Source organism: Pan troglodytes, chromosome 11 (assembly GCF_028858775.2).
Source record: "Pan troglodytes isolate AG18354 chromosome 11, NHGRI_mPanTro3-v2.0_pri, whole genome shotgun sequence".
NCBI classification, from domain to species: Eukaryota; Metazoa; Chordata; class Mammalia; order Primates; family Hominidae; genus Pan; species Pan troglodytes.
In genome coordinates, this window is record NC_072409.2 from 112059646 (window position 1) to 112084991 (window position 25346).

Consider the following 25346-nt stretch of genomic DNA (forward strand, 5'->3'; position numbering starts at 1 on the left):
TGGTAGATTGTCTGTTTATCAATTTCATTTATATGTTCAAATAACCAGCTTTTTGTTTTGTTGCTTCTTTGTATATTTTTTAGTTTCTATTTCATTTTGTTCTGCTCATATCTTTATTTTTTCTGCTAATCTGGGGTTTGGTTTGTTCCTCCTTTTCTAGTTCTTTGAGGTATGTTTTTAGATTGTTTATTTGTAATCTTTCTACTTTTTTGATATAAGCATTTATTGCTACAAACTTCCCTTTTAGCACTGCTTTTGCTGTATTCCACAGGTGTGGGGACTGATATAGTTTGGCTGTGTGTCTGCACCCAAATCTCATCTTGAATTGTATTCCCATAATTCCTACGTGTTGTGGGAGGGATCTGCTGGGAGATAATTGAATCATCAGGATGGTTTCCCCCATACTGTTGTCTTGGTAGTGCATAAGTCTCATGAGATCTGAGGGTTTTTATCAGGGGTTTTCACCTTTGTGTCTTCCTCATTCTCTTTGCCTGCTGCCATCCATGTAAAACGGGAGTTGCTCCTCCTTACATTCCACCATGATTGTAAGGCTTCCCCAACCACATGTAAGTCCAGTTAAACCTCTTTCTTTTGTAAATTGCCCAGTCTCGGGTATGTCGTTAACAGTAGCATGAAAACAGACTAATAAAGTAAATTGCTACCAGTAGAGTGGGGTGCTACAGTAGATACCTGAAAATGTGGAAGCAACTTTGGGACTGGGTAACAGACAGGGGTTGGAACAGTTTGGAGAGCTCAGAAGAAGATAGGAAAATGTGGAAACATTTGGAATTTCCTAGAGACTTGTTGAATGGCTTTGCCCAAAATGCTGATAGAGATACGGACAATAAAGTCAAGGCTGAGGTGGTCTCAGATGGAAATGAGGAACTTGTTGGGAACTGGAGCAAAGGTGACTCTTGTTACGTTTTAGCAAAGGTAGTGGTGGCATTTTGCCTCTGCCTTGGAGATTTGTGGAACTTTGAACTTGAGAGAGCTGATTTAGGGTATCTAGCAGAAGAAATTTCAGAGCAGCAAAGCATTCAGGAAGTGACTTGGGTGCTGTTAAAAGCATTCAGTTTTAAAAAGGAAACAGAGCATAAAAGTTTGAAAAATTTGCAGCCTGGCAATGCATTAGAAGAGAAAATCTCATTTTCTGGGGAGAAATTCAAGCTGGCTGCATAAATTTGCATAAGTAACGAGGAGCCAAATGTTAATTCCCAAGACAATGGGGAAAATGTCTCCAGTGCATGTCAGAGGTCTTCACAGCAGTCCCTCCAGTCACAGGCCCCAAGGCCTAGGAGGAAAAAGTGGTCTCCAGGGCCTGGCCCAGGGTCCCTGTGCTGTGTGCAGCCTAGGGACTTGGTGCCCTGTGTCCCAGCCACTCAAGCAATGGCTGAAAGGGGCCTGAAGCTCTGGCCATGGCTTCAGATGGTGCAAGCCCTAAGCCTTGGCAGCTTCCATGTGGTGTTGAGCCTGCGGGTACACAGAAGTCAAGAATTGAGGTTTGGGAACGTCTGTCTAGATTTCAGAAGATGTGTGGAAATGCCTGGATACCCAGGCAGAAGTTTGCTGCAGGGGCACAGCTCTCATGAAGAACCTCTACTAGAGCAATGCAAAAGGGAAATGTGGGCTCAGAGAGCCCACACAGAGTCTCTACTGGGACACTGTCTAGTGGAGCTGTGAGAAGAGGGTCACTGTCCTCCAGACCCCAGAATGGTAGATCCACCAATAGCTTGCACTGTGTGCCTGCAAAAGCCAATGCCAGCGCATGCTCAATGCCAGCCCATGAAAGCAACCAGGAGGCAGGCTGTACCCTGCAAAGCCACAGGAGTGGAGCTGCCCAAGACCATGGGAACCCACCTCTTGCATCTGTGTGACCTGGGTATGAGACATGGAGTCAAAGGAGATCATTTTGGAGCTTAAAGATTTGACTGCCCAACTGGATTTTGAAATTGCATGTGCCCTGTAGCCCCTTTGTTTTGGCCAATTCCTCCCATTTGGAATGGTTATATTTACCCAGTGTCTGTATCCCCATTGTATCTGGGAAATAAGTAGCTTGCTTTTGATTTTACAGGCTCATATGTGGAAGCGACCTGCCTTGTCTCAGACAAGACTTTGGACGGTGGACTTTTGAGTTAATGCTGAAATGAGTTAAGACTTTGGGGAACTGTTAGGAAGGCATGATTGGTTTTGAAATGTGAGGACATGAGATTTGGCATGGGCCAGGGGTGGAATTATATGGTTTGGCTCTGTGTCCTCACCCAAATCTCATCTTGAATTGTATTCCCATAATTCCCATGTGTTGTGGGAGGGACCTGTTGGGGATAACTGAATCATTGGGGTTTGTTTCCCTCATACTGTTCTCGTGGTAGTGAATAAGTCTCACGAGACCTGATGGTTTTATCAGGGGGTTCTGCTTTTGCGTCTTCCTCATTCTCTTTGCCTTCTGCCATCCACGTAAGATGGGACTTGGTCCTCCCTTACTTTCTGCCATGATTGTGAGGCTTCCTCAGCCACATGGAACTGTAAATCCTATTAAACCTCTTTCTTTTGTAAATTGCCCAGTCTCAGGTACGTCTTTAACAGCAGCATGAAAACAGACTAATATAGGGATGTTGTATTTTCATTTTCATTTGTTTCAAGAAAATTTTTAATTTTCATCTTAATTTTCTCTTTGGCCCAGTGGTCATCCAGGAGCACGTTAATTTCCATGTATTTGTATGGTTTCCAAAGTTCTTTCTGGTATTGAATTCTTGTTTTATTCCATCATAGCCTGAGAAGATACTTGATATGATTACAATTTAAAAAATTTGTTGAGACTAATTTTGTAGTCTCACAGGTATCATTTTCTAATTGATCATTGGGAATGTAATGTTGCTTGCCTGGATGCTAAAGGGTCAAAGACAGCAACCATTTCCAACTCAATGGCTTTGCAATTCTGTAAAGTTCTTTAGCTCTACTCAAACCAGTCTGACTTATGACTTAGTTTCCTTTTTTCCGTGTCTTAATTCAGGCTTTGTTTCTATATAAAAACTTCCTTTTTCTTCCTATCCTTAACCAAGTGTTACCCAGCCTTTGGAGCTCAGTTTAGTTCTCGATGCAGGAAGCCTCTCCTCTGCCTCTCACAGTTCACAAAATCAAGTTCCCTTGATGAATCCCTTGGATCTTATCGTCTGTTTCATGTATATACTATTTACCAGATGTCTCCATGCTAACTGAATTGTTAGCTTTTGGTGAGCAGGAACCTTAAGTTTCCTGGTGACCTCCATACTGCCATGTACTGAGTAATGCAGTGATAGGTCCTAAGGAAGGTTTGAGAAGGGTAAAAGACCAATGAGGGGAATGCCTAAGAAGCAAGAGGTCATTGGCAGGTCCCAGTGTCTTGCCAGAAAGCAACAATTCCCTTGATGTATTGATCAGAAGGGCAGTAGCCCTAATTCTGAAAGTTCTTCCCATCTTGTATAACCTGCGTACGTTGATACAATGCATAGTTGCTCTAATACATACATTCATGCACACAAACACATTGCTAGGAGTACCTGCCGCCATCCATTTGTGGTTTCTCTGCATTGCTTTCTTGAAATCTTGAATACTAGTGCCTGACACTCACCATTCTCACTTATTTGTATATGTAGCGTCTGAACAACTAAAAACTAAGCCTGTTGCTTTGCTGTTCTTTCCTCTCCAGGACTTTCTGAGTAATCAGGGATGTTGGTATCTTAAACCACTCAGCTTTTACACACACACACACACACACACCCTAATTTTTTCTCACTCTCTTTAATGTAGTATATGTGCAATAGTCATATACATCATATCAAATATTAAAGCATATCAAAATCTATCCCAGCACTAGAGGTTTATTTCTTTACTGTTGTTTTGTTTATTGTCTTTCGCTGGTGTTTATATACCAGGCAGTATGCTGCACACTGAGGCTATAGTGGTAAATAAGACCAACAGAAGCCTTGCCCTCTGAGAGTATCCAGTCTAACGGAAGACACCAAGCCAATAGGCAATCATAGTTTAGAGTATTATGAAGGGATGATATAGGGGCCTGCGGATGCATACAGAAAGAGCACATAACCCAAAATTGGGGAGAAAGGACTAGAGGAAGAAATTTTTTCCTGAAAACTGATAGCCTACAGGCAAGAAGACTATGTACAACAAGTGTTGTATACAAAAGCTAAGAAGGAAGAGAGCCAGCAAGGGTGGAGCTTAGTGTAGAAATTAGGGAGTAACCTTATCAGCCACATTTAGGGGTTTGGGCTTTAACTTGAGGACAAGAAGTTGTGTGTTGGGCCAATAAGGGGGATGTAGTGACTCTTGCATACATTCCAAATTCCTCCCTAGTCTGTTGTCCACCCACAAAGAGTTCAGAATATATTCTCTGCCTGACAGAAGAAAAAAGACAAAGAATTGAAAAATGGTTCATCTTGTTCTCAAATAGCCAAAGACACTGTTTTGTACCTCCTAGACTAGTGAAGCAGCACAGTAGGGATTATGTTATTTTCCTTTTTAATACCATTTGTAAAGACACTTTTGTCCCTAGCAATTTGAAGCTTGTATTTTATGTAGTCATGAACTACCAGGGTTTTGAAGAGTCACTGAGTGTCAAAAAAAAAAAAAAAAAAACTACTTCCATTTTGAAGACAAAGTGATGAACATCTGAAAATTAGAGATCTAATCCAGCAATAACTTGGTCTCACTTGTCTCCATTATATCTGAGAAAACTTGGATATGACTAAGAGTTCACTGCACGGCTGCGTGTCATCTTATGGTTGCAATTTGTCTAGTGAGCACTGCTCTGTGGTCACTGATGCAAATTAAGAGACTTTCTGACACATACAGAAACATATCTAACTTAGAGGGTAACAAATAAACAGAGGCAATTAAGTTTGTCAATCTTGATCATTGGAATAGTTGAGAAAAGCCATAGTTAAAAGACAAATATAAGCCTCAAATAACCATTTTTATCAGCCTGCATGTTGACATCCATGTCATCCTCTGGTAGTGTCCCCTCTGGGGGCTCACCTTGTGCCATGTCATCATGAACATCATTCTTTCTCTTTGGGCCACAGCATTTTTATGCAGATGTCAAGCCGTTATCCTCATTTAGCATCCCATGAGAGGACCAGTTTCTCTCTAGAAAGGTTAACTTCCACAGATATTCAAGATTAAGAGAGGTGGGGTCCAAAATCCACTCCCTACCCAACACATGTGCATGCACACGCACACACACATGCACTCACTCACACACACACACACACAAGAATTGTTGAATGTAATAAAAGTTGTTCCTGATCTCAATGTTGTGAGCAGTACGGAGGCAGAAAATTCTGATATCCTATTTTTGAAAATGGAGATGAAAACTTTGGGTTTTAGATTAGAAAAGGTTGGTGGCCTCTTCCTATTTTGTTTTCTTTAAATCTATGGAAAATTTCTGGTACTTCTCAATGTTTATTCCAGGGTAGAATGGCCAGCCAGTCTTTAAACGTCTTAACTATTGAGGATCCATGGCCAAAGCCATGCTTCATCCTCTGGCAAATATCAGTTAGGTCATTGGCCTTTGGAATGAACTTTCTTCTCTCACTAATAACTTCTTAAATACACTCCCCTGATATGCTCCTGGAAGTCACATGTACACTTATAAGGAAATAGATGACATTGGTTACTTTCTTTTTACCAGTCTAGTGATTGTGAATGGCTCCAGAAGAAAAGAAAAAGATAAAATAACAACAGCAACAACAACAACGAAAAAACATTGCTAAACTGGCTTCCCCGACCTGTCTACTTTTATGAACATAATTTTCAGTCTAATGTGTTTCTTGATAATGGAGGAAAATCAAGAGTTAAGTCTATATAGTTATCTTCAACTTACTGTTAAAAACCTAAAAAGCCTAGGAGTCAACTCAGATTCTTCCCTTTTCCCAGACACTCTCACATCTAATTCATCTGTAGGTCCTGTTGGCTCTATCTTCAAAATACATTTCAAGCCTAATCAACTCCAATCCTCCACCCTAGTTCAAGCCACTGTCCCCTCCCATCTTAAGCAAATAGCCTCTAACTGGTCTCTCTACATCAAATCTTGCCTACCTGTGATCATCTACCCTCATCCCACCAGCTCACACATGGCATTGCTCTACACCACAAGAGCTACCCTTTAAAATGTAAATGGAATATATGTTTACACCTCTCCCTGGTTAATACTTGAAATAAAATTCAAACTCCACTTTGTAGTGTACATGACCCTGTATGGTATGGCCTCTGCTAAATTCACCTATCGTCAATTCCCTTGTTTAATCTGTTCCAGCCACACTGGCTTGTTGGAGTTTCTAGAAAACACTCACTAGTCTTGCCTTGGGGACTCTGCACTTGCTGTTCCTGAAAGCCACTCTCATCAGAACCTCACATGACTTGTGCCTTCCTTTGTGGTGTCTGCTCAAATTGTACCTCTTCAGAAAGGCCCTTCTTGACTATCTAAAACTTTCCTTTCCCGCCTCACTTTTTTTTTTTTTTTTTTTTTTTTTTTGAGACAGTCTCGCTCTGTTGCCCAGGCTGGAGTGCAGTGGCGTGATCTCGGCTCACTGCAAGCGCCACCTCCTGGATTCATGCCATTCTCCTGCCTCCGCCTCCCGAGTAGCTGGCTCCCTTTACTCTTTAACTCTGCTTTAATTTTCCTTCCTTGACTTCTCGCTCCCTGAAATTGCACTGTTTGTTTACTAATTGCTTCTATTACACTACAGGGGTCCCAGTCTCCCTGAGCACAGAGACTATGTCAGGTTGATGGCTACCTTGTGCAGAATGCTTACCTCTCAGTGCTGATAGGAGAAGCCTAAGGAATTTTGTGAAATGAATGAATGTGGATGGAAGCAAGAATACTACTCTCATTCATTTGTTATTTCTGAGAGTGGTTACAGTATCCCAGAGCAGGCAACTGTTGTTCTTCCACCTCCACACTCTGCTTCGGACCACTTCATGGGAAGGCAGGAGACATTGACGTGAGTTTCTGTGGGGCACTCTCCCAAGCAAACAGCTCCACTTGTGGTTTCAGTGTTTGTTATATCAGATTTTTATCCACGTATGTTTTATTTTGAAATGCACTGGTTCTTCATTTTAGATTAATTGCAATCACATATCAAAAACCAACTATTAGGATGCCTATAAAGGAAACCATGTTTTAAGTGCCAAGGAAGTCATTTGGCCTCCAAAAGCCAAATCAACCATCTTTATTTTGTTTCCATATTCCAAACAAATCCACCTCATGTTAAGCCCAAGATGATGTTTTCTTAGTCCCCTTGGATTTTCAGTCAGGAAAGTGAGTCATGACAGTAACAAGAAAGGCTTAGGTGAGATAGCATTTCTCTTCTTGCAACCTCTACTTTATTACAGTAGCATGAAGCAACAATGGAAGTCACACTAACTCATGGTATTATTCCAACTTTTTAGTATGTTCTTGTCATATGCTGATTCTGAAACAGCGAGTCATATATAGTCAGAATTCTCAAAGCAAAAGCCCACAAGTCATTCTAGCCTGAGTCAAGACATCCACATATTCCAAAGTGCTTCCTCTCTGACATAGAATAGGCTGGTCAAAGGATTGCCTCTACTTAATCTTTTAAAGGCGTGATCTAGAAATCTTCGTGGTCTTTTCCTTTCCTCTGTAGCGACAGTCAGGAGACTTAGCTGCTAAGAGATTATCTTTCTGCACGTGAAGAACTGTGTTGATTGGTGGTAAGGAGAGTATGGAGGTGAGCAGAAACCAAGAGGCAAAGTTCATTGGATGAACCTTTTGTGTTTGTGTCCTTTTCTGAGAAATAGTCTTTGGTTGCTTTTCTGTTTAGTTAGAAGGAGAAAAAATTTCTGTTTTACTCATCCTTCCCCTCAGAGAAAATCATTAGGCTCATTCTCTTGAATACATACTCTCCCCTCAGAGCCAGAAGCTGTGCAAATATAATATCCAGCTGGACATTTGCACCAAGTGGGCAAATGTATCATCTACCTGGGCACAGGAATTGGCACCAAGTTGAGAACCAGGTCTGTGGAACCATGTTCAGCAGAGTAATTCTTCAGCAGCAATGACCTACATTTGTTAAATACTTATCTTCTCCTAGAACTAGATAAGGTGCTGGAGATACGCAATAGTAGCAAGTATCTGAGGGTTTTTGCTCTTTCCATCTATAAGAGCCAAACGCCCTTCACTAATTGTGTATTTTTAAAATATATGCTGTTTCCTTCCATTCATTTCTCTAGTCAAATGTTGAGTCTTATCTTTAAGAGAAGGTGCAGAAAATTCCTGCACCTGACATTCAATATAAGGAAAAAAAAAAAGCACATATAAACAGCACATGTTATTAATGACTGAAGCATCACCCAGCCAGTTTCTTTTCAAATGTATGGATTATATTGACTTTTGACATCTTCTCTGGTTGTGCCTTCCAAAGGTACCTGACCACACTTGGCAGGAGTACTGCGTTTAAAGTTGGTTCTCAAAGTTCTTCTGGTGTGTTCAAGAGACTAGTGTTTGCATTTTGAAACCATGAGAAGGATACTGGGATACTGGATAGTCCATTTTTTGTATGTCCATGACTCCATTTCTCATGCTTAGACAAAAATAACACTGATTTTTTGCCTTGTTTCTCATCTGACATTCTCATTACACTCTCTTCTGAATGTTTTTCTTTCATCTAATGCATTCTATTGTAAAGTAGATTGAACGCTATGTCTGACACCATGCTGAACAAGAGAAAGATTCTTGCCTTTGCTACAGGACTATGAGTTAATCCCCTTGCTCTGACCCACTCAGAGAAACCCAAGAGATGATATCATTGCAGATTTTTTTTTCATAGTAGAATTTTTTACATCAAATGTCTAGGACCACTCTGGATAAATTTTCTTCAGTTTGGTGCTTTTTTAAAGAGAGGATTTGGCAGAATCAGCCTTTCTTCCCTCTCTCCCCATGTCAGATTCTGAAATAGACAAACAACTGAGTCACAGCCAATTCTGCAGTCAGGATATTCCAGAAAACTCCTCTCTTGGTCCTGCATAATTCATTTCTCTGACATACCCGAGACGTTCTCCCCTCCTCCCTTTTTCTTTCCACAGGGGAGAAACATTGCAATGCTGTGGGTCCTATTTCAGCATTTCGAAGAAAAAAAAAATAACACTTCTCTGCCTTGGGCATTGATTAGTTTGTTTTTTTGACTTACAACTCGCTCCCTACACCCAAGAGGAGAAACTTTCCTCCAGAACACTCTGTCCTTTCTGTTTCTCACACTCACTCACTCATGATGTATATGAGCATCTCCTTCAAAAAGTATTTGTGATCGTTTCACCTACAGCCAACTTCACAGACTTCATTTTGTCATGCTCAGTGTAGGTTCAGGCAATCATTTTTGAGTTCTGGTCTTTTCCAACCTTATGAATTATTTGCAGTTAATACTGACCCAGCCTCTCATAGGGAGCACAAGCTCTTCCAGGGGACAGATTAGGCTCTTGGACTATTTGGGGACAGAGTCCTCAGACGGACACACAGCTCTTGCCCTGCCCCAGTCCTGCCCCAGTGGACAGTGTTGCAATTACCCACACTTCCCAGCGGCTGTTTCTTCTTTACTGAAAGCTGGTCTTGATTGTCTCAGAAGCCGAATTCAATTTGCAGTTCCCCCAGTAACGTGCTGTGATTCATTTGGGGACAAATCTGGATTGAACTGAGTCCAAGTGTCTCTTTTGTGAGACAGAAGGGAAGTATAAGTAGATACTATAGTCACCCAGATGAGTCAGCCAGGAATTCATGAAGTGATTCATAAATCGTTATAAAGACCACTAAAGTCTGCTAAAATGGAGTGCTGTCTGGCTATACAAAGTGGGGTATTATCATTGCGGGGTTTTTTTAGATGTTAAATCAGATGTGAAATCCTTAAAACTGGGCTTTTCTTTTTAAGTTTTGAAAAGGATTCCTTTCTTCCCCCTCTGCAGTTGGCCAACTGCTATAGCCATTTTTCATTGATTAGTTTTCACAGATGAATTTTAAAACCGCCACAGATGATACCCCACAATTCTTTGGGGAAATAAAAAATACCTCCCCAAATCCATCGTAGACTAGTTTATATCCATTATTTCTACTCCCTGGCAGCAAATCAATAATATTTTTCGTGTGAATACAATGAAACAAGCTGTTCTAATGAATCCTTCCTTCTTTGGGAGGTCTGTAGCCGCCGTGGAAGAGACGGGGGGTGGGGGGGGGGGGGCAGAAAAACTATCCAGAACACATACCAGCTTTTAATCTAGTTGATCGTGTAAAAACATAAATTCCTTCTTTTCAAAGTGTTAACCCCCAAAGCAGTGCTAAAACACACAGTCCTGCATTGCTGGCTAGAACTGCTTGTGAGTACAGTACAAATGAAGAAAAGTAAGAAATATTTATGACATGCTTGACTGGTAACACAATCTATTAGTAAATTTTGTTAAAGAAATAAATGTGTACATTGACAAAGAAATACTTTGGACTTACACACAGGGGAAAGAGCCCTACCCGAAAGAAGTTATCTAGTTAGAAAGACTAAAGGTATATACTATGTTGTGCATGAAGAACTCCAGTTCAGGGCTGAGCAAGTTCACCAAAGCACATTGAGCAACACTTGCCATTGCTAGATTTCTTAAAGGTAGTATGTTGCTGACACGCCCTCCCACTAGCCCACGATAAAGATGAACATTTCAGATGCCCTCAGGAATCTTCTTCATTCCCCCCTCACCCCACCACTCATGATTGCTTTCCATCTCCACTAGAGAAGTCTTTCTTACCTTTGTGACTTTAAGCAAATTATTTTACCTCGTTGGGCATTTGTTTTTTTCATCCAAATAAGATGGTGCTCCTGTGCCCTTTCCAACTAAAACTTTCTGTAATTGTATGAATTTGTGGACTCAGGATACTCCATTGGAAAACCCAGCACCAAGATATGAGACATATACACAAGACCAACATTAACTACTTCTAGAACTAGAAAATCAGCCACATGAGTAAATGCTTCACTTTCTTTTTTAAATTTAATTTAATTTAATTTTAAGTTCTGGGATACATTTGCAGGATGTGACGGTTTGTTACAGAAGTAAACATGTGCCATGGTGGTTTGCTGCGCCTACCAACCCATCACCTAAGTATTAAGCCCCGCATGCATTAGCTATTTTTCCTGATGCTCTCCCTCCCCCGCAGCCCCCTAACAGGCCCCAGTGTGTGCTGTTCCCCTCCCTGTGTCCATGTGTTCTCATTGTTCGGCTCCCACTTATAAGTGAGAACATTCAGTGTTTGGTTTTATGTTCCTGCATTAGTTTGCTGAGGATAATGGCTTCCAGCTCCATCCATGTCCCTGCAAATTACATGATCTCATTCCTTTTTACGGGTGCATAGTATTTCATGGTGTATATGTACCACATTTTCTTTATCTGGTCTATCATTGATGGGCATTTGGATTGATTCCATGTTTTTGCTATTGTGAATAGTGCTGCAATGAACGTACACATGCATGTATCTTTATATGATTTATATTCATTTGGGTATATAATGGAATTATATACCCAAAGTAATGGGATTTGGGTATATAATGGGATTTCTGGGTCAAATGGTATTTCTGGTTCTAGGTCTTTGAGGAATCACCACACGGCTTCTACAATTGTGTAACTAATTTACATTCCCACCAACAATATAAAAAAATGCCTCACTTTCTGTTGAGCCTTAGTGTTTATATCTGAATAGTCAAAGAAGGAAAGAGTCTTAAGATTTTCTGAGAACTCTATAGACGTTCTAATACATTGCTGGGACCACAGTCTTACACAGCTCTCGAACACTGGGATACATGTTAATGTCAGGGATGCCTTAAATGTACATTCAATCGATCATTCCATAAACATGTGTTGATCACCCAGAAGGCATCAGACTTTCATTGTATTAAGTACTTTGATATTCCTGACTTCTCAATTTAAAATTATTCCTAATCCACCCCGCCCTTTGCTGTCTCCATGTTTTTCTCCATAGCATTCATTTCCTCTAGCCCAGTAGATACATTGCTTACTTAAATTTCTTCACTGCCTGTCTCCCCTTACTAAAATATACGTTCCACAAAGACAGAGATATGTGTCTTTTGTTGCTCTATCCCTAGTGCTTAGAACAATGCCACACGTTTAGTGCTCAACAAAGACCCCTTGAATGAATAAATGTCACCATGGACTTTAGAACCTTCAGTGAAAGTTGAGATAACCTTTATTTTATGCTTGAAATTGATCCTGGGAGAAGGTGGGGAATTTACTTGTTTACCCAACTAGTAACAGACAGACCCAGCACCCAAGCCCAGGTGGGTGTGACTTCTGGCCTGTCTGTCTTCTCCTTTGCCCATCTGCTTCTCCTGCCATTCCCACTTTTTCTGCACATGAACCTAAGCAGTTCTCAGTGTCTCAGGGTCTACGTGTCTCAGTTGGGAGCTACTGATATGAGAAACAATCTTCAGTTTGAATGCTGTTGGGCCACCCCACTGCATGGCTGGGGAGTTCAATGATAACAGGGGGTTGGGGCTGAGCAAGCAATGGAGAAGGGCATAGAAGGGAAGGAGAGTGGCCAAGTAAATACCCCCAAATAATCAGACATTCTTTAAGATAGGTGGAGATACATATTTGCTGAAATGTTTTAAATGTTTCCTCATCCCCCAGAGGTTTTTGTTTTTGTTTTTTTTTTTGACGGAGTCTTGCTCTGTCACCCAGGCTGGAGTGCAGTGTCACTATCTCAGCTCATTGCAAGCTCCGCCTCCCGGATTCACGCCATTCTCCTGCCTCAGCCTCTTGAGTAGCTGGGACTACAGGCACCCACCACTACACCCGGCTAATATTTTGTATCTTTAGTAGAGACAGACTTTCACCGTGTTAGCCAGGATGGTCTCAATCTCCTGACGTCGTGATCCACCCGCCTCGGCCTCCCAAAGTGCTGGGATTACAGGCGTGAGCCACCATGCTTGGCCCCCCAGAGGATTTTTTATGAGGTTTTAAAATCTGTTCCCCTTCCCTTTCTTTTTTTCTTTTGCATGCCATTGCTCATGGTAGGGTTATACAAACTCCTCTACCAAATGAGTGGAAGTGTTTGACTCAGTTATCTGGTTAGCTTTTGTGCGATCTGTTTCTGGTAAGCAGTAATTTTTTTTCTAGTCTGTTATGTGCCTATTTACAGAGCAATCATCTATTGTTTCAAAGAAGTATAAAAGGCTAAAGAAGAGACTAATAAGCCATGTCCAGTGAAATCTCTGAAGTGTCAACTGCAGATCAGCAGCTAGAGAACAGGGTTGGACCTAGAAAAGATGTCAGAAGGTGTCTCTTCTGGCTCTTGGACACGCTGTAACTGAAGATGAATGAGAGTGATGTCATCTTGATCTGACATAATTGGGGAATAAGATACTCCATAAGAGGGAAAATGGCAAATAACTACAATTTATCCTCGGCATTACAATGTTTTGTTTATTTTAGCATCAAAAAAATTTAATTTACCTTCATTTGATTTAAAATAAAGTCTCAGTTAACTTTTGGGGACAGAATATTCAGAACATATTCATTTTGATATGTGTGTGTGTGTGTGTGTTTCGAAGAAACAGGGTTGGAAAGTAGGTGCAGACACTTAGAAAATGGGCTTCTGAGTTCCCCACCCTGCCTCCAACAATAGTGAAAACAGTTTATTTTTGCTTAGTGAGCATCTAAGTATGTGTGTTTTCTGTTTGTTTGTTTGCTTTTGCACCAAATAACCTCAGACTACTTGTTAGCTTGTTGAATCACTCTCCCGGCATCTCTCTTGCTGAGAGAAGAGTTGTCCATTACTGTGTTTTGACATTCCCAGGGACCTTACCTCAAACAGGAAGACTCTCTCTTCATCTTCTCCATGCCTCTCCTGTCCTCTCACCCCTGATTTTAGCTTACTATTTCTACTCTACTATGAGCTGGTTAACAAGTAACTAACTTTATAAATATTAAATTTCAATTAATACATTTTGAAAGATTTTAAGTATGGTACTATGTGGTGTTTTTACACAGTAACAAAATGGATTCTATCTGCTGTACTTGAAAATCAATCCTATATATACACTTACTTCTTATGCTGGACTTTTTAGTGGTGGCTTCGTATCTACTTCCTTGTTCCTAGCAATTGTCTGGATAATTGTGATGACTTCTTGTCATATTTTATTTCTCTGCATGTATAAAAGTTAACATTTTTGTACTATTTCTTTCCTTTTCAAATCAAAGCCTACTTTAAATGTGTATTTCACTTAGAATAGTTTATATTTAAATTTCTATTAATACTTTATATGGGGTGTCATACTATGTTTTGAAATTATATTAACTTTATATTGTATAAATTCATTTATTTGACTAACATAGAGGAAAATTCAGCCTGAATTAGGAAAAAGCAAAATCTTGAGTCAGTTGAAGCCATGATATTTTATTCCTTCATGTCTTTGAGACAGACAGCAGTGCTAAAACCATGGTTTGTACCTATCATATTTTTTTCTTTATTCAATGATATTATTATACTGGGTAATATTTGGTAGTCAAGAGAGCATGGCCCTGGTTTGGAACTTCCATGAATGAGTACATAAGAATGATTTTAATCAGCATATAATTATAGAGAATCATATATATGTAGGATCTAGATATAGATCTACTTGCTGACTTGCCCATTCACACATCTCTGTGTCCCATCAGTCCTCAACAGAAAGAGGATAGCAGATATTCCAGAAGAAGGGACTGGAAAACCATCTAGAGCAAGTTGCATCTTTGATTTACAACCTAGGAAACAGAATTAGGGAGCCGATCAAAGGATCTTGCTCCTTTGCCCCAGAAAACAAAATTGGGACACCAGCAATGACTGTTAAATAGCACCATAGGTTGCCTTGCAATTCAGATCCTTCCTGCCTCCATCTCTGGGGATCTTTAAGGACCAGGGGATTTGGGATTAGGTGTTAACCTGGATTCCTTCTGCCCCTAAAGTCTATGATCTCCCAATTGCTCATCGCTCTCCCACAACCTCAGAGCAACTTGTAAGACACGTTAAAAACATGTTCCCCTAGAAAATAGCCTTCATAGGAGGAATCCTGGCAAATGAGTTTTACTAGATGTTCTCAGGGCAGTGCCAGGATTTGTTTGCTGTGTTTTCTCTCAAGCTATTCAGCACATCTTTTCAGGGTAATACCAGTTAAGATGATATGCTCAGAAAATGTGTATTTACTCAGCACGGTACAGTCACTTACTATTCTCTTTCAGCAGAATGAAGATGTAAATGATCAATTAAACAGGCATCCCAACCCAGCTGGTTTGTCTAAGCTCCTCGCCTTGACTTCTTTTCCCTAGAGGTTAGCGAGTCCTACTCCTACTTTCTTGGTTCTTACATTCACTTTCTTCTATAGTCTCATCACACCTCACATGGGAAAAGCAAAAAGAACATGAGATTTTTGTCCCATGCTTTCTTACTGCTACAGTACAAACATAGAAACTCTGCCTTATTAAATATTCTGGTTCAGAATGTTTCCAATCACTTTATAAGCTTGACTAGTTCATCTTCCCTTTTTATCATCTATGGCCCTCCACAAAAGCCCAGCAAAGTTAAAGCGATTTGTTCCTGTGAAATAAGCAATGTAAGCAGATGGTGACCTATACGTGTTACTGCAAAACAAAGCCTGTCTTTCTACACAGTGTAAGGAACAGCTGATTAAAAGTTTTCAGCTTACTGGGACTTTTTGAGGAAACTAAACAATTCATTTGCTGCTTCATTTTACTGCATTGACAGACTTCCTGCTCCTTTCTCCCCTATATTCTGTCAGTCCCCTACTGAACTGGCACCTGGAGGATCATTTTGATATTTGATAGACATTGCCAAACTGTAACATTGTTCTAACAATTACATCTTGCCTTCGATGTTAGAAAGCATAAACTGTCATTTTAAACATAGTGAGTCAGGTCTTTCCAATTTTCCTTCACAACTGGAAGATCAATGTACAATCATCCATTTCATATCCCAGGTTTCTTGACAACATCTCCTTATTTAAACACCAACATGTCCCCCACCCCAGAAACCATCAATAGTCTTACTGTGATTGGCGCCTGTGACTCCTACCTCATCTTCCTATCATACCCTCAGGAACACTCTTTGCCAAGCACGGAGCCCACGCAGATCTCGTGGGTTGTGGGTTTCAAGCCATACTTGACCTTTGAGGTTTAAGTTAATTCATTCTTGGCGAAAGCAAATGCATTGTTTAAAGAGAATAGGATTAGAGAGGCTCATAATAAAGACTTGTAACAACACTTCTTGGACCTCAGATATATCTTACAGAACAAAATGTTTATGAGCTAAGTGTAAATGATTCAGAAACATACGGATCAAATTTCCCCTTAAATGCAAATAGATTTTTAAAAAATTAGCAGAAAAAGGGCTTGGCAAAAGATGTACTTTGAATTTCACCAAACATAGTGTATTTGAAATGCAGCTTAGAAATCTTGAGAAACCCAAACTGTGAGTAGGTTTTCCCTTTATTGTACTTGTTTATTCCCTCTGTATCTCAGTTGAGAACTCAGTGGTTAAACGGGGAACGGCAGTGGGGAGGGAGAGAGGGTAGAGAAAAATCCTGAAGGATTTTTTTTTAAAGGCTTGTTGTCACGCTCTTGTATAGCCAGAATGGGAGGTGAGAATTTGGCTTTGGAGAGTTTGCCTTTGTTCCTGCTGTTTTATGTCCCTCATGTTTCCTTTTATAATTGTTTTCTCAGGTTTGCACCTTCTGCTCCATCTCCTCACCACATCAGCCCCCGGAGAGTTCCAGCTCCTTCTTCAATACTGCAAAGAACACAGCCTCCCTATACCCAGCAGCCATCAGGTTCACACCTGAAGTCCTATCAGCCAGAAACAAACTCTTCTTTTCAACCAAATGGTATCCATGTCCATGGTAAGCAAGAAGCTGGCAGTCCCTTGAGTTTTGAAAAGTGACATTGTGCTGTTGCTTTTCATCTTAGTTACCTGTCGTGGATTTCAGATGCTCTGTTCTACACCAGGCTTAGGCTTTCATGACTTGCCTCTAAAATTTCACACTTGATAGGCATGAAATCCTATGGTATTTTCCTGACTTTGGCCTGATGATGGTATGATTTATGACACCTCGCACTGGTCAGCTCAAGTTGCTGGTTTTTTCATTGGCCAGGGCTCTAACACCAGCAATAGCATCCTGTTTCTAAACAACAGACAGCCCATGGAGAAAGAAATGACAGGAGTTCTTGTGCCCAAGCATGCCTCTGCTCTGCTAGGTTTTTGCTCTCATTCTCATAGGTCCACATGCTCTCCATCCTTCAAGGCGCAGGTGGAATGACGCCTCCTCTCTGAAGCCTTTCCTGATCCCCCAGCCGATGTCATCTCTCCAGGCTCTAAACTCTGATTTTATATCACCTGTCTTTCTCTGGTAGTATTTATGCTTCCTCTACCTTGTGTTTTACTTATCTATCTGTGAATAAAACATACTTTCACTATTAATGTGCAGACTTCTTTGTGAGCATTTTCTGACCCATCAGAAAATTATATCTTTTAGGGAACTTAACACAGCTCTTCACAAGTGGCAAAGAGACAGATACTTGTTAGGTGAATGGAGGATGAAAAGGAGAAAAGGAAAGCAAGAGAAATCGTAATGATTTTCTAAATGTGCAGATCTTGTGTTTAATGGGGAATATGCATAGAGAACTAAGTCTTAGTTTCTTTTCTTTATTTAAACTCATTTTGCCATTTCAGGCACGTATCTTAGTGAGCATCCATAGAAAGTTGAATTGCCAAGTCATATAGATTTGAACTGTCACAGGCTTTTACTTCCTAGGGCAATCAGATCTGTATAAGCAGAAGAGATACTGTCCTTTTAGGCTGAATGTTTCAACTTCTGAAAAATACTGCTGTCCTCTACCTGCCTCTTGCTGATGCCTGAATTTTCTCCGTATGAGTTATTACTTGAAATTAATGGGTGATGTTCCCAAACAAACAAATCTAAATCAATATGCAAATTGAGTGTGAATAATTTTCTAAGATGGCAGAATCAACCAGTACTATGGAGCTAGGCTTGGATAAGAACATCATAGTAGGCTGGGCGCGGTGGCTCACGCCTGTAATCCCAGCACTTTGGGAGGCCGAGGCGGGTGGATCATGAGGTTAGGAGGTCGAGACCATCCTGGCTAACATGGTAAAACCCCATCTCTACTAAAAATACAAAAAAAAAATTAGCCAGGCGTGATGGCGGGCGCTTGTAGCCCCAGCTACTTGGGAGGCTGAGGCAGGAGAATAGCATGAACCCGGGAGGCGGAGCTGGCAGTGAGCTGAGATCGCGTCACTGTACTCCAGCCAGGGTGACAGAGCGAGACTCCGTCTCAAAAAAAAAAAAAAAAAGAACATCAACGTAAAGGCCTGAACAGCAAAGACGAGGTGATATTAAAACAGCAGCCAGCTGTAGGAAGGCAGAGACCTTGAAAAACCAGAGCTATTGGTTCTGGCTCAAAGTTCCGTCCATCTCATCTCCCCACTTCCCCAGTGTAGCCACACAAACCCTCATCAGAAGTTGCACTTGTACCATTCTGCAGGCGCATGGTCATTTTTACCTTCTGCTGGCTATACATTGTTTCTCAAGCTTTAGTTATGTATTTATTCAACCAAGAAATACTTCTTGAGTACCTACTGTGCACAAGACAAGGCATCAAGGCATGCAAAAGACAGTCAAATTGAGCCCTCTTCCCTCTGAGGAGGGCCTGCCAGTCCAGTCGAGGAGTTTATCTACTCTGAAAGAGACCCAGGTCGCCTGTGCCATGAAGCCATCCTCACCACTCCAGGCAGTAGATGCACAGCCTGAGTGTGGGCTATGTGAAATGTAGAGTAGGCCACTGATTCTAAGACACAAATTCTTCACCTTCACATTTTAACATCGCTGAAATCTGGACATAGCTCACAGTGGCATCATATAATTGGCAGTGATTTTTCTTTCTGGTGCTATCTAGAGTAATGGAGCATTTCACAGTTGATGGTGTCAAAGTTCCAAGAAAATGCAGTATAACACATTTTGATTACAACTGTGAAACACATTTTTAAAAATTTAAAAATTGACCTATGTGTAGAAGAAAAATTGGAAGGAAGTTCTCCAAAATATTGACGGTTTTATATCAGGATGGTAGGATAATGGGTGACTTCTTCTTTTTTCTCTAAAGAAATCTTTAAAAAGGGTTTTTGAAATTAGACCAATTTGAATGCAAACACTAGTCTACCCTGAACTGTGTGACTCGGGGCAAATCATGGAGTCTTAGTTCACATTCGTTAAGTGGGGGGCATTTCATCTATCTTCTCTCTTCAGTTGTTAGGAAGATTTGACAAGAAAAGCACCTGGCACAGAGTAGGAGCTTAATTAATTTAATGCTTTTCCTTCTATTCCCTTCTTTGTTAAAAAATTAGACTCTTTGAGAATAGGGATAATGTTTGTAACCTTAGGGCAGGCATAATACTTGGTGCAAAGTAGGCATTTAATAAATATTTACTGACTAAGTGATTGACACTCCCTCATTCAACAAATGAATAATGAACAAGAGGATACAGAAAATGGGATCTACCCTATTATTTTCCCCTACCTCTTGGCAAAATACTCTTCTTCCACATTTCTTTTTTTTTAGTTAAATAATGAATGTATTGTCAACTTGAAATTGTTGGGATTTTTTTAACTCTCACATTAAAAACAATTTACTTTTTAGAGACGGGTCTCGCTCTGTCCTCAAGGCTAGAGTGCAGTGGCACAGTCATAGCTCACTGCAGCCTCGAATTCCTGGGTTCAGACAGTCTTATTTTAGCCTCCCAAGCAGCTGAGACTGCAGGCACACACCACCACACCTGGCTAATTTCATTTATTGTTTTTGTAGAAATGGGGTCTCACTATGTTGCCCAGGCTGGTCTTGAACTCTTGGGCTCAAGTGATCCTCCTGCCTCAGCCTTTCAAAGTGTTGGGATTACAGATGTGAGTCACCTGTGCTGGGCCCTAACTTTCACATTCTAATTGTTAAAAAATTCCCCATGGCCAATGAGAAACTGCTAATATCAGCCCTAAAAATAAGTTTAAAATATAGTTAGGCAAATTGAGAAATTATGACTTTCTCCAGGAAGATGGGCAAGTGACTGTTGCAATGAGGTTGCAAAGGGCGTGCCCCTGTATTAGCCATTGGTGCACTGCTAGTAGTTAATCGGTAGGTATCCAGATGTAGCTTTACTTCCTTCTCCAAGCATTTTCTGAAATTGTTTTTCTGGAACTTTGTAGGCAACATTTCTAGCGGTTCTTATCTACTACTCTTCAGGGTAAGGACAAAATTTATCTACTATTTTTCAAGTGGGCAATACAATGGCTGAGGGTAAAATGAGACCTTCTTAATGAGTTGCATTTATTGGTCATGCCTTTCAGCTTTTGTTGGACGAGTTTGCCGGAGTTATACAGCATCTTGGTAACAGGGAACACCATCACCTAATAAAACTTGATTTTTAAAGCCCAAAGCAGTGTCAGCGTTGCTAATGCAATAGCTCAAGTGAGTGAGTGTTCTCTCTTTCAAAAACTTCGTGGTTTTAATGAGCGTAGTCACCCCCATTTCTTCTATACTCCCTGCAGTAGGTAGAGGTCAGGGAGAAATACCATCACTGTATTTTTAGAGACAAGAACTGAGACAAATAAGAATATAAAATGTCTGGGCATTGCTACCTTAGCAAACTATGCAGGTGCGTTTATCAAAACGTCTAAATTTCCAAGCCATATTTTTTTTTTCTTTTCTTTTGGAACGTAGTCTCACTATGTCACCCAGGCTGGAGTACCGTGACACGTTCTCGGCTCACTGCAACCTCCACCTCCCTGGTTCAAGCAATTCCCCTGCCTCAGCCTCCTGAGTAGCTGGGATTACAGGCGCATGCCCCCACATCCAGCTAAATTTTTTGTATTTCCAGTAGAGATGGGGTTTCACCATGTTGGCTAGACTGATCTCAAACTCCTGACCTCAGGCAATCTGCCCACCTTGGCCTCCCAAATTGCTGGGATTACAGGCACGAGCCACCACTCCCAGCCCCAAGCCATATTCTTAATCAAAAACATGTTTCTAAGTCAAAGGCACACTAAAATAAATATACATTTATATTTTTCCATGGGGAAATGTAGACTCCTCTGTGTGTAGATGCTGTTGCATTACAGAGAGCTATGAAGGGTTACAAGTCAGAGGGGCTTTGGTCTTCCAAATGAAGATGAGATCCATCAAGTTTTGTTAATCATGCTGTAATACTAAATGATACTGAGCCTAGACATTGTGTGCTCATTTTGTAAAAGGCATACTTTGAAAGATTACTAGCACTGCTTTTTCAAGTTTCCTTACCTAGTGAATGACCCAGGACCAGAGCTCAGGTTTGTTGACTCTGCATCCATCTCATTCATTCATTTTGCCTTCATTAGTACAGGGAATGAGGTATAATTTCCTTTAATGTTTGAATCTTGGTAGTATTTACGGGTCTCCGTTCGGGTGAGATCTCCAAGGCAACTTCTTAGTACACTTTAGTCCTTTATTTTAGATGTAAACATAAGGACACTCTGCAATCATGTAAGCTCGTTTTTCGGTCTTTTCTTTCTCCTTAGGACACTTCTCTTGCCCAGACAAGCTCCAGAATGTTGCCTGGATTAGTTGCCCAAGAGTTGATATTTGTACATTTTGTTACTGGACTAATGGATCATTTCTTTCTAAATGCCCTATTCACTCCAGGATTATCAGCATGCCATGAGAATTCCTACAACAGCATTTTCACAACTTTCCTGCTTCTGGGCCCATCAAGGAGACACCAAGTTCAGTTCAGCAAGTGTTCACTGGTCACCCACTATGTGCAATGCAAACATGAATGTCATTTAATCAACGCACTGTGACACATGCAGTAAGAGAAGGTGCAAAAGGCACCTGATTTATTCAGAAGAAGATGTCAAAGAAGGGTCTATAGAAGTGATACTTGAAGAGGGTTTTGAAGATAAATACCTTATTGGGCAGGCCAAGTGGGTAAAGGCATTCCAGGCAGAGGGGAAGCAAAGAGCACAGGTGAGAATGCAAATGACACCGTGGTGTGTGTGTGCACAGAGGGAAGAGTCAAGGGGATGGCTGGAGTACACAGGTTAAGGTGTGGAGTAGAGGAGGAAGAGAATGGAGAACTCACAAGGCCAGCTCACAAAGGGTTTTGTGCCGTGCTAACTGTAACCTATCGAATGAAGAAGTCAGCCCAGTATTTTAGGAAAGTCAAGTAGAGTGCTGTGTAGAGACTGGAATGGGAGAGGTAGGAACATTAAGCTCTAACTGTTGGGATTATGTTGGGCCACATGTACAGAACACCAAAACAGTGACTTATTAAAGAGTTCAGTTCACTCAGATGCCACTGGTAAATAGGGGAATGATGTCAGGATAATGTGCAATTGTGTTTGTTCACATACAGTCTTTCCTGGACAAAAGCTGGAATAGCAAGAGAAGAGAACAAAAACGTCCTCAGCCTAGCTGCTGTCCAGACAGGAGCCCTTTCAGCTCTATTTTAATAACATTTGAAATGAGCACAGTCCCAGGGGGCTCCCTCCCAGAGGTGCGCATCCAGCCTTGCATGGCCTTCAGCTCATGGCAGATCACACGCCTTCCTGTGCACTGGGCCCTGCTATCACTTGTTGTTTCAGTACCTGTAAGCCAGCCTTTCCAGTCTATTTTGTGTGATTTTTAATAACCACCCAGGAGCCTATAGCCACACTGAACTGCCTGCCTAAATTTCCTCTTGATATTTTGTTACTGCTGTAATTAGAAGGTATCAAAGATTTTCAGTGGTCTGACCCAATTTTAGATTTCTCAAAGACCTTATTTTTAATACACATTTGTGCAGAGGACAAGATTTTTCAGGGTTCATTTATCACGTTACAGCAACTGCACCAACAACCCCAGTGTGCAATTTACTCTTCTCTCATGACAAGATGTCTTTTTTTTTGAGATGGAGTCTCACTCTGTCACCCAGGCTGGGGTGCAGTGGCGCAATCGATGTTCACTGCAACCTCTGCCTCCTGGGTTCCAGCTATTCTCCTGCCTCAGCCTCCTGAGTAGCTGGGACTATAGACACATACCACCATGCCTGGCTAATTTTTTGTATTTTTAGTAGAGACGGGGTTTCACCATGTGGGCCAGGCTGGTCTTGAACTTCTGACCTCAAGTGATCCACCCGCCCCAGCCTCCCAAAGTGCTGGGATTACAGGCATGAGCCACCGCCCTTAGCCTTCTCTCATGACAAGATGTCTAACAGGAAACAGTGCAAGGTGGAGAAGGAGCCTCACGGAGTCAGCAGTGCCCATGCCTCCTCCCGACTTTGTGCTTTGTCATTGTTAACAGGTGGCTTCCATCCTCCTGGTCACAGCATGAATGCTGATATTCTACACATCTTGTCCCCGTTTCAGGCAGAGACGAGGGTGAAGAGTGAAGGACAAGTGTACTCTTAGTCACATGGCAAAGGGGTCTGGGAAGATGGATATTTTAGCGCATTGCCATACTTAGCAAAACGGAGATTCCGTTCACAGTTTTTACTGGATAGGCACACCGGAGGGGCTGCCAAACACTCTAGGATGGTTTTCTAATCTGTAAAATGGGACTAATATGACCCGTTTCACAGACAGATTCATTCATATCCTTCCTTGGAAGTCGGGGTAGACTACCCCATGTTTTCCCATCTCTTCCATTCTCTTAGGTTTCCATACTTTCCACTGTGTGCTCTTATTTTGCATCCCTCTGGAGTTTCCCAGTTGCCAACACAGAGATTTCTGTCATCCATGTACCACTTACTAGATTTCGTTAGGAAAACACCATGAAGCTACCTCCTCAGCCTGGGCTGTTTGAAATCAGTGCAGCAGCAGTGGGAAGGGGGCGCCCTCCCTCTGTTGTTCATGGCTCCTGTGGTTCCTGAGCTGTCTTTCCCATGATTTAAAGCATGCCCTGCCTGCAGGCTTCCTAAAGCAGGCCAGTCAGCTCCCAGACAATGGTGGCATTTTCTTACCTCAGTATGAAGCTGTAAGCTTGTCAGTCCAGTTCAAATTGACTGCAACAAGAAACAAAGGGTTTCTAGCCACCAACAGGACTCCAAGAACAAAACACATTGTAAATGGCTTGTCCCACCAAAGAGCCAAAGCATCTTTCAAACTGTAGAAATATCAGAGCATTGATATTTAAATGGCAGTGAGGTGGCAAGTACAAGTTTAGCTAACTTCTTCCTCAGTTGGCTGTTTACTCACAGTGATTGTGCAATGGTACTTTCCAGCAAGTTGCCTATGGGCTGTAGCCATGACTGATTTCATTGCTGCCAATTTATAGTGTTAAATATTTAAAGGTTATTTTTATTTTTATTTTATTTATTTATTTTTTGAGACAGAGTTTCGCTCTTGTCGTCCAGGCTGGAGTGCAGTGGGGCGATCTCGGCTCACGGCAACTTCCGCCTCCCGGGTTCAAGCGATTCTCCTGCCTCAGCCTCCAGAGTAGCTGGGATTACAGGCATGCGCCACCACGCCCGGCTAATTTTTTGTATTTTTAGTAGAGATGGGGTTTCACCATGTTGGCCAGGCTGCTCTTGAACTCCTGAGCCCAGGTGATCCACTTGCCTTGGCCTCCCAAAGTGCTGGGATTACAGGCATGAGCCACCGTGCCCGGCCTAGAGGTTGTTTTTAAAGGCTGATTTTAAAGACCGTAAACACTCCCACAGAAAATTTCATCATAACTGCATATATGAGGTTATGAAATAATAAAGCAGTAAGTCAAGAAATTGTATTGCTTAGAACTTAAGCATTGTGTCACATCTTGAAATCCCAGAAAGATAAATATAATTGATTATAAATCAACAGTGTAATAGATTTCATGGAGAAAGTTGTGACATATTCACAAAAGAAATGAGCCGATGAGTGAACTTCATGTTATTCTGATGTTATCATCAGCAGTCATAATCAGGAATAATTTTCCATATCAGCCATGATGTTATTAATGCTTACACAGTACCAGGGATTGATGATTAGATTTGGAGAAGTCCTTAATTACTCTCATATACTTTGGGGTAATTACTACAAAATTACCCCAAGAACAGTTTTACATAAGTAGTACTTGAGAAATTCAGACTGTGTTCTAATTCTAAAAAACAAAAGTTAATTTTAGGTGTATACGCAGAGTGCAGTGAGCATTTCAACATGCTGAGTTTTGTGGAAGGGGTGTGAGATGGTCATCTGAACCAGAAAAGGTGTTGGAATGATTGATTATGGAAATGACTG

The 25346-nt window shown here is 41.3% G+C and overlaps 1 protein-coding gene across 14 annotated transcripts in view; it reads left to right on the forward strand.

The window, feature by feature from the left end:
* The window catches only part of GLIS3 (GLIS family zinc finger 3), a 740609-nt gene that overhangs the window by 691773 nt on the left and 23490 nt on the right, over positions 1-25346 (forward strand). For 8 of the 14 annotated variants that reach the window (XM_063788746.1, XM_063788747.1, XM_016960536.4 and 5 more), the window contains one exon: positions 16777-16952. In XM_063788746.1, coding sequence (XP_063644816.1) covers positions 16777-16952 — 176 coding nt within the window. Of the gene's footprint in view, positions 1-16776; positions 16953-17329; positions 17531-21795; positions 22120-25346 lie in introns of those variants that run through there. The other 6 variants (XM_063788748.1, XM_016960538.4, XM_054658643.2 and 3 more) reach the window with 3 other exon arrangements.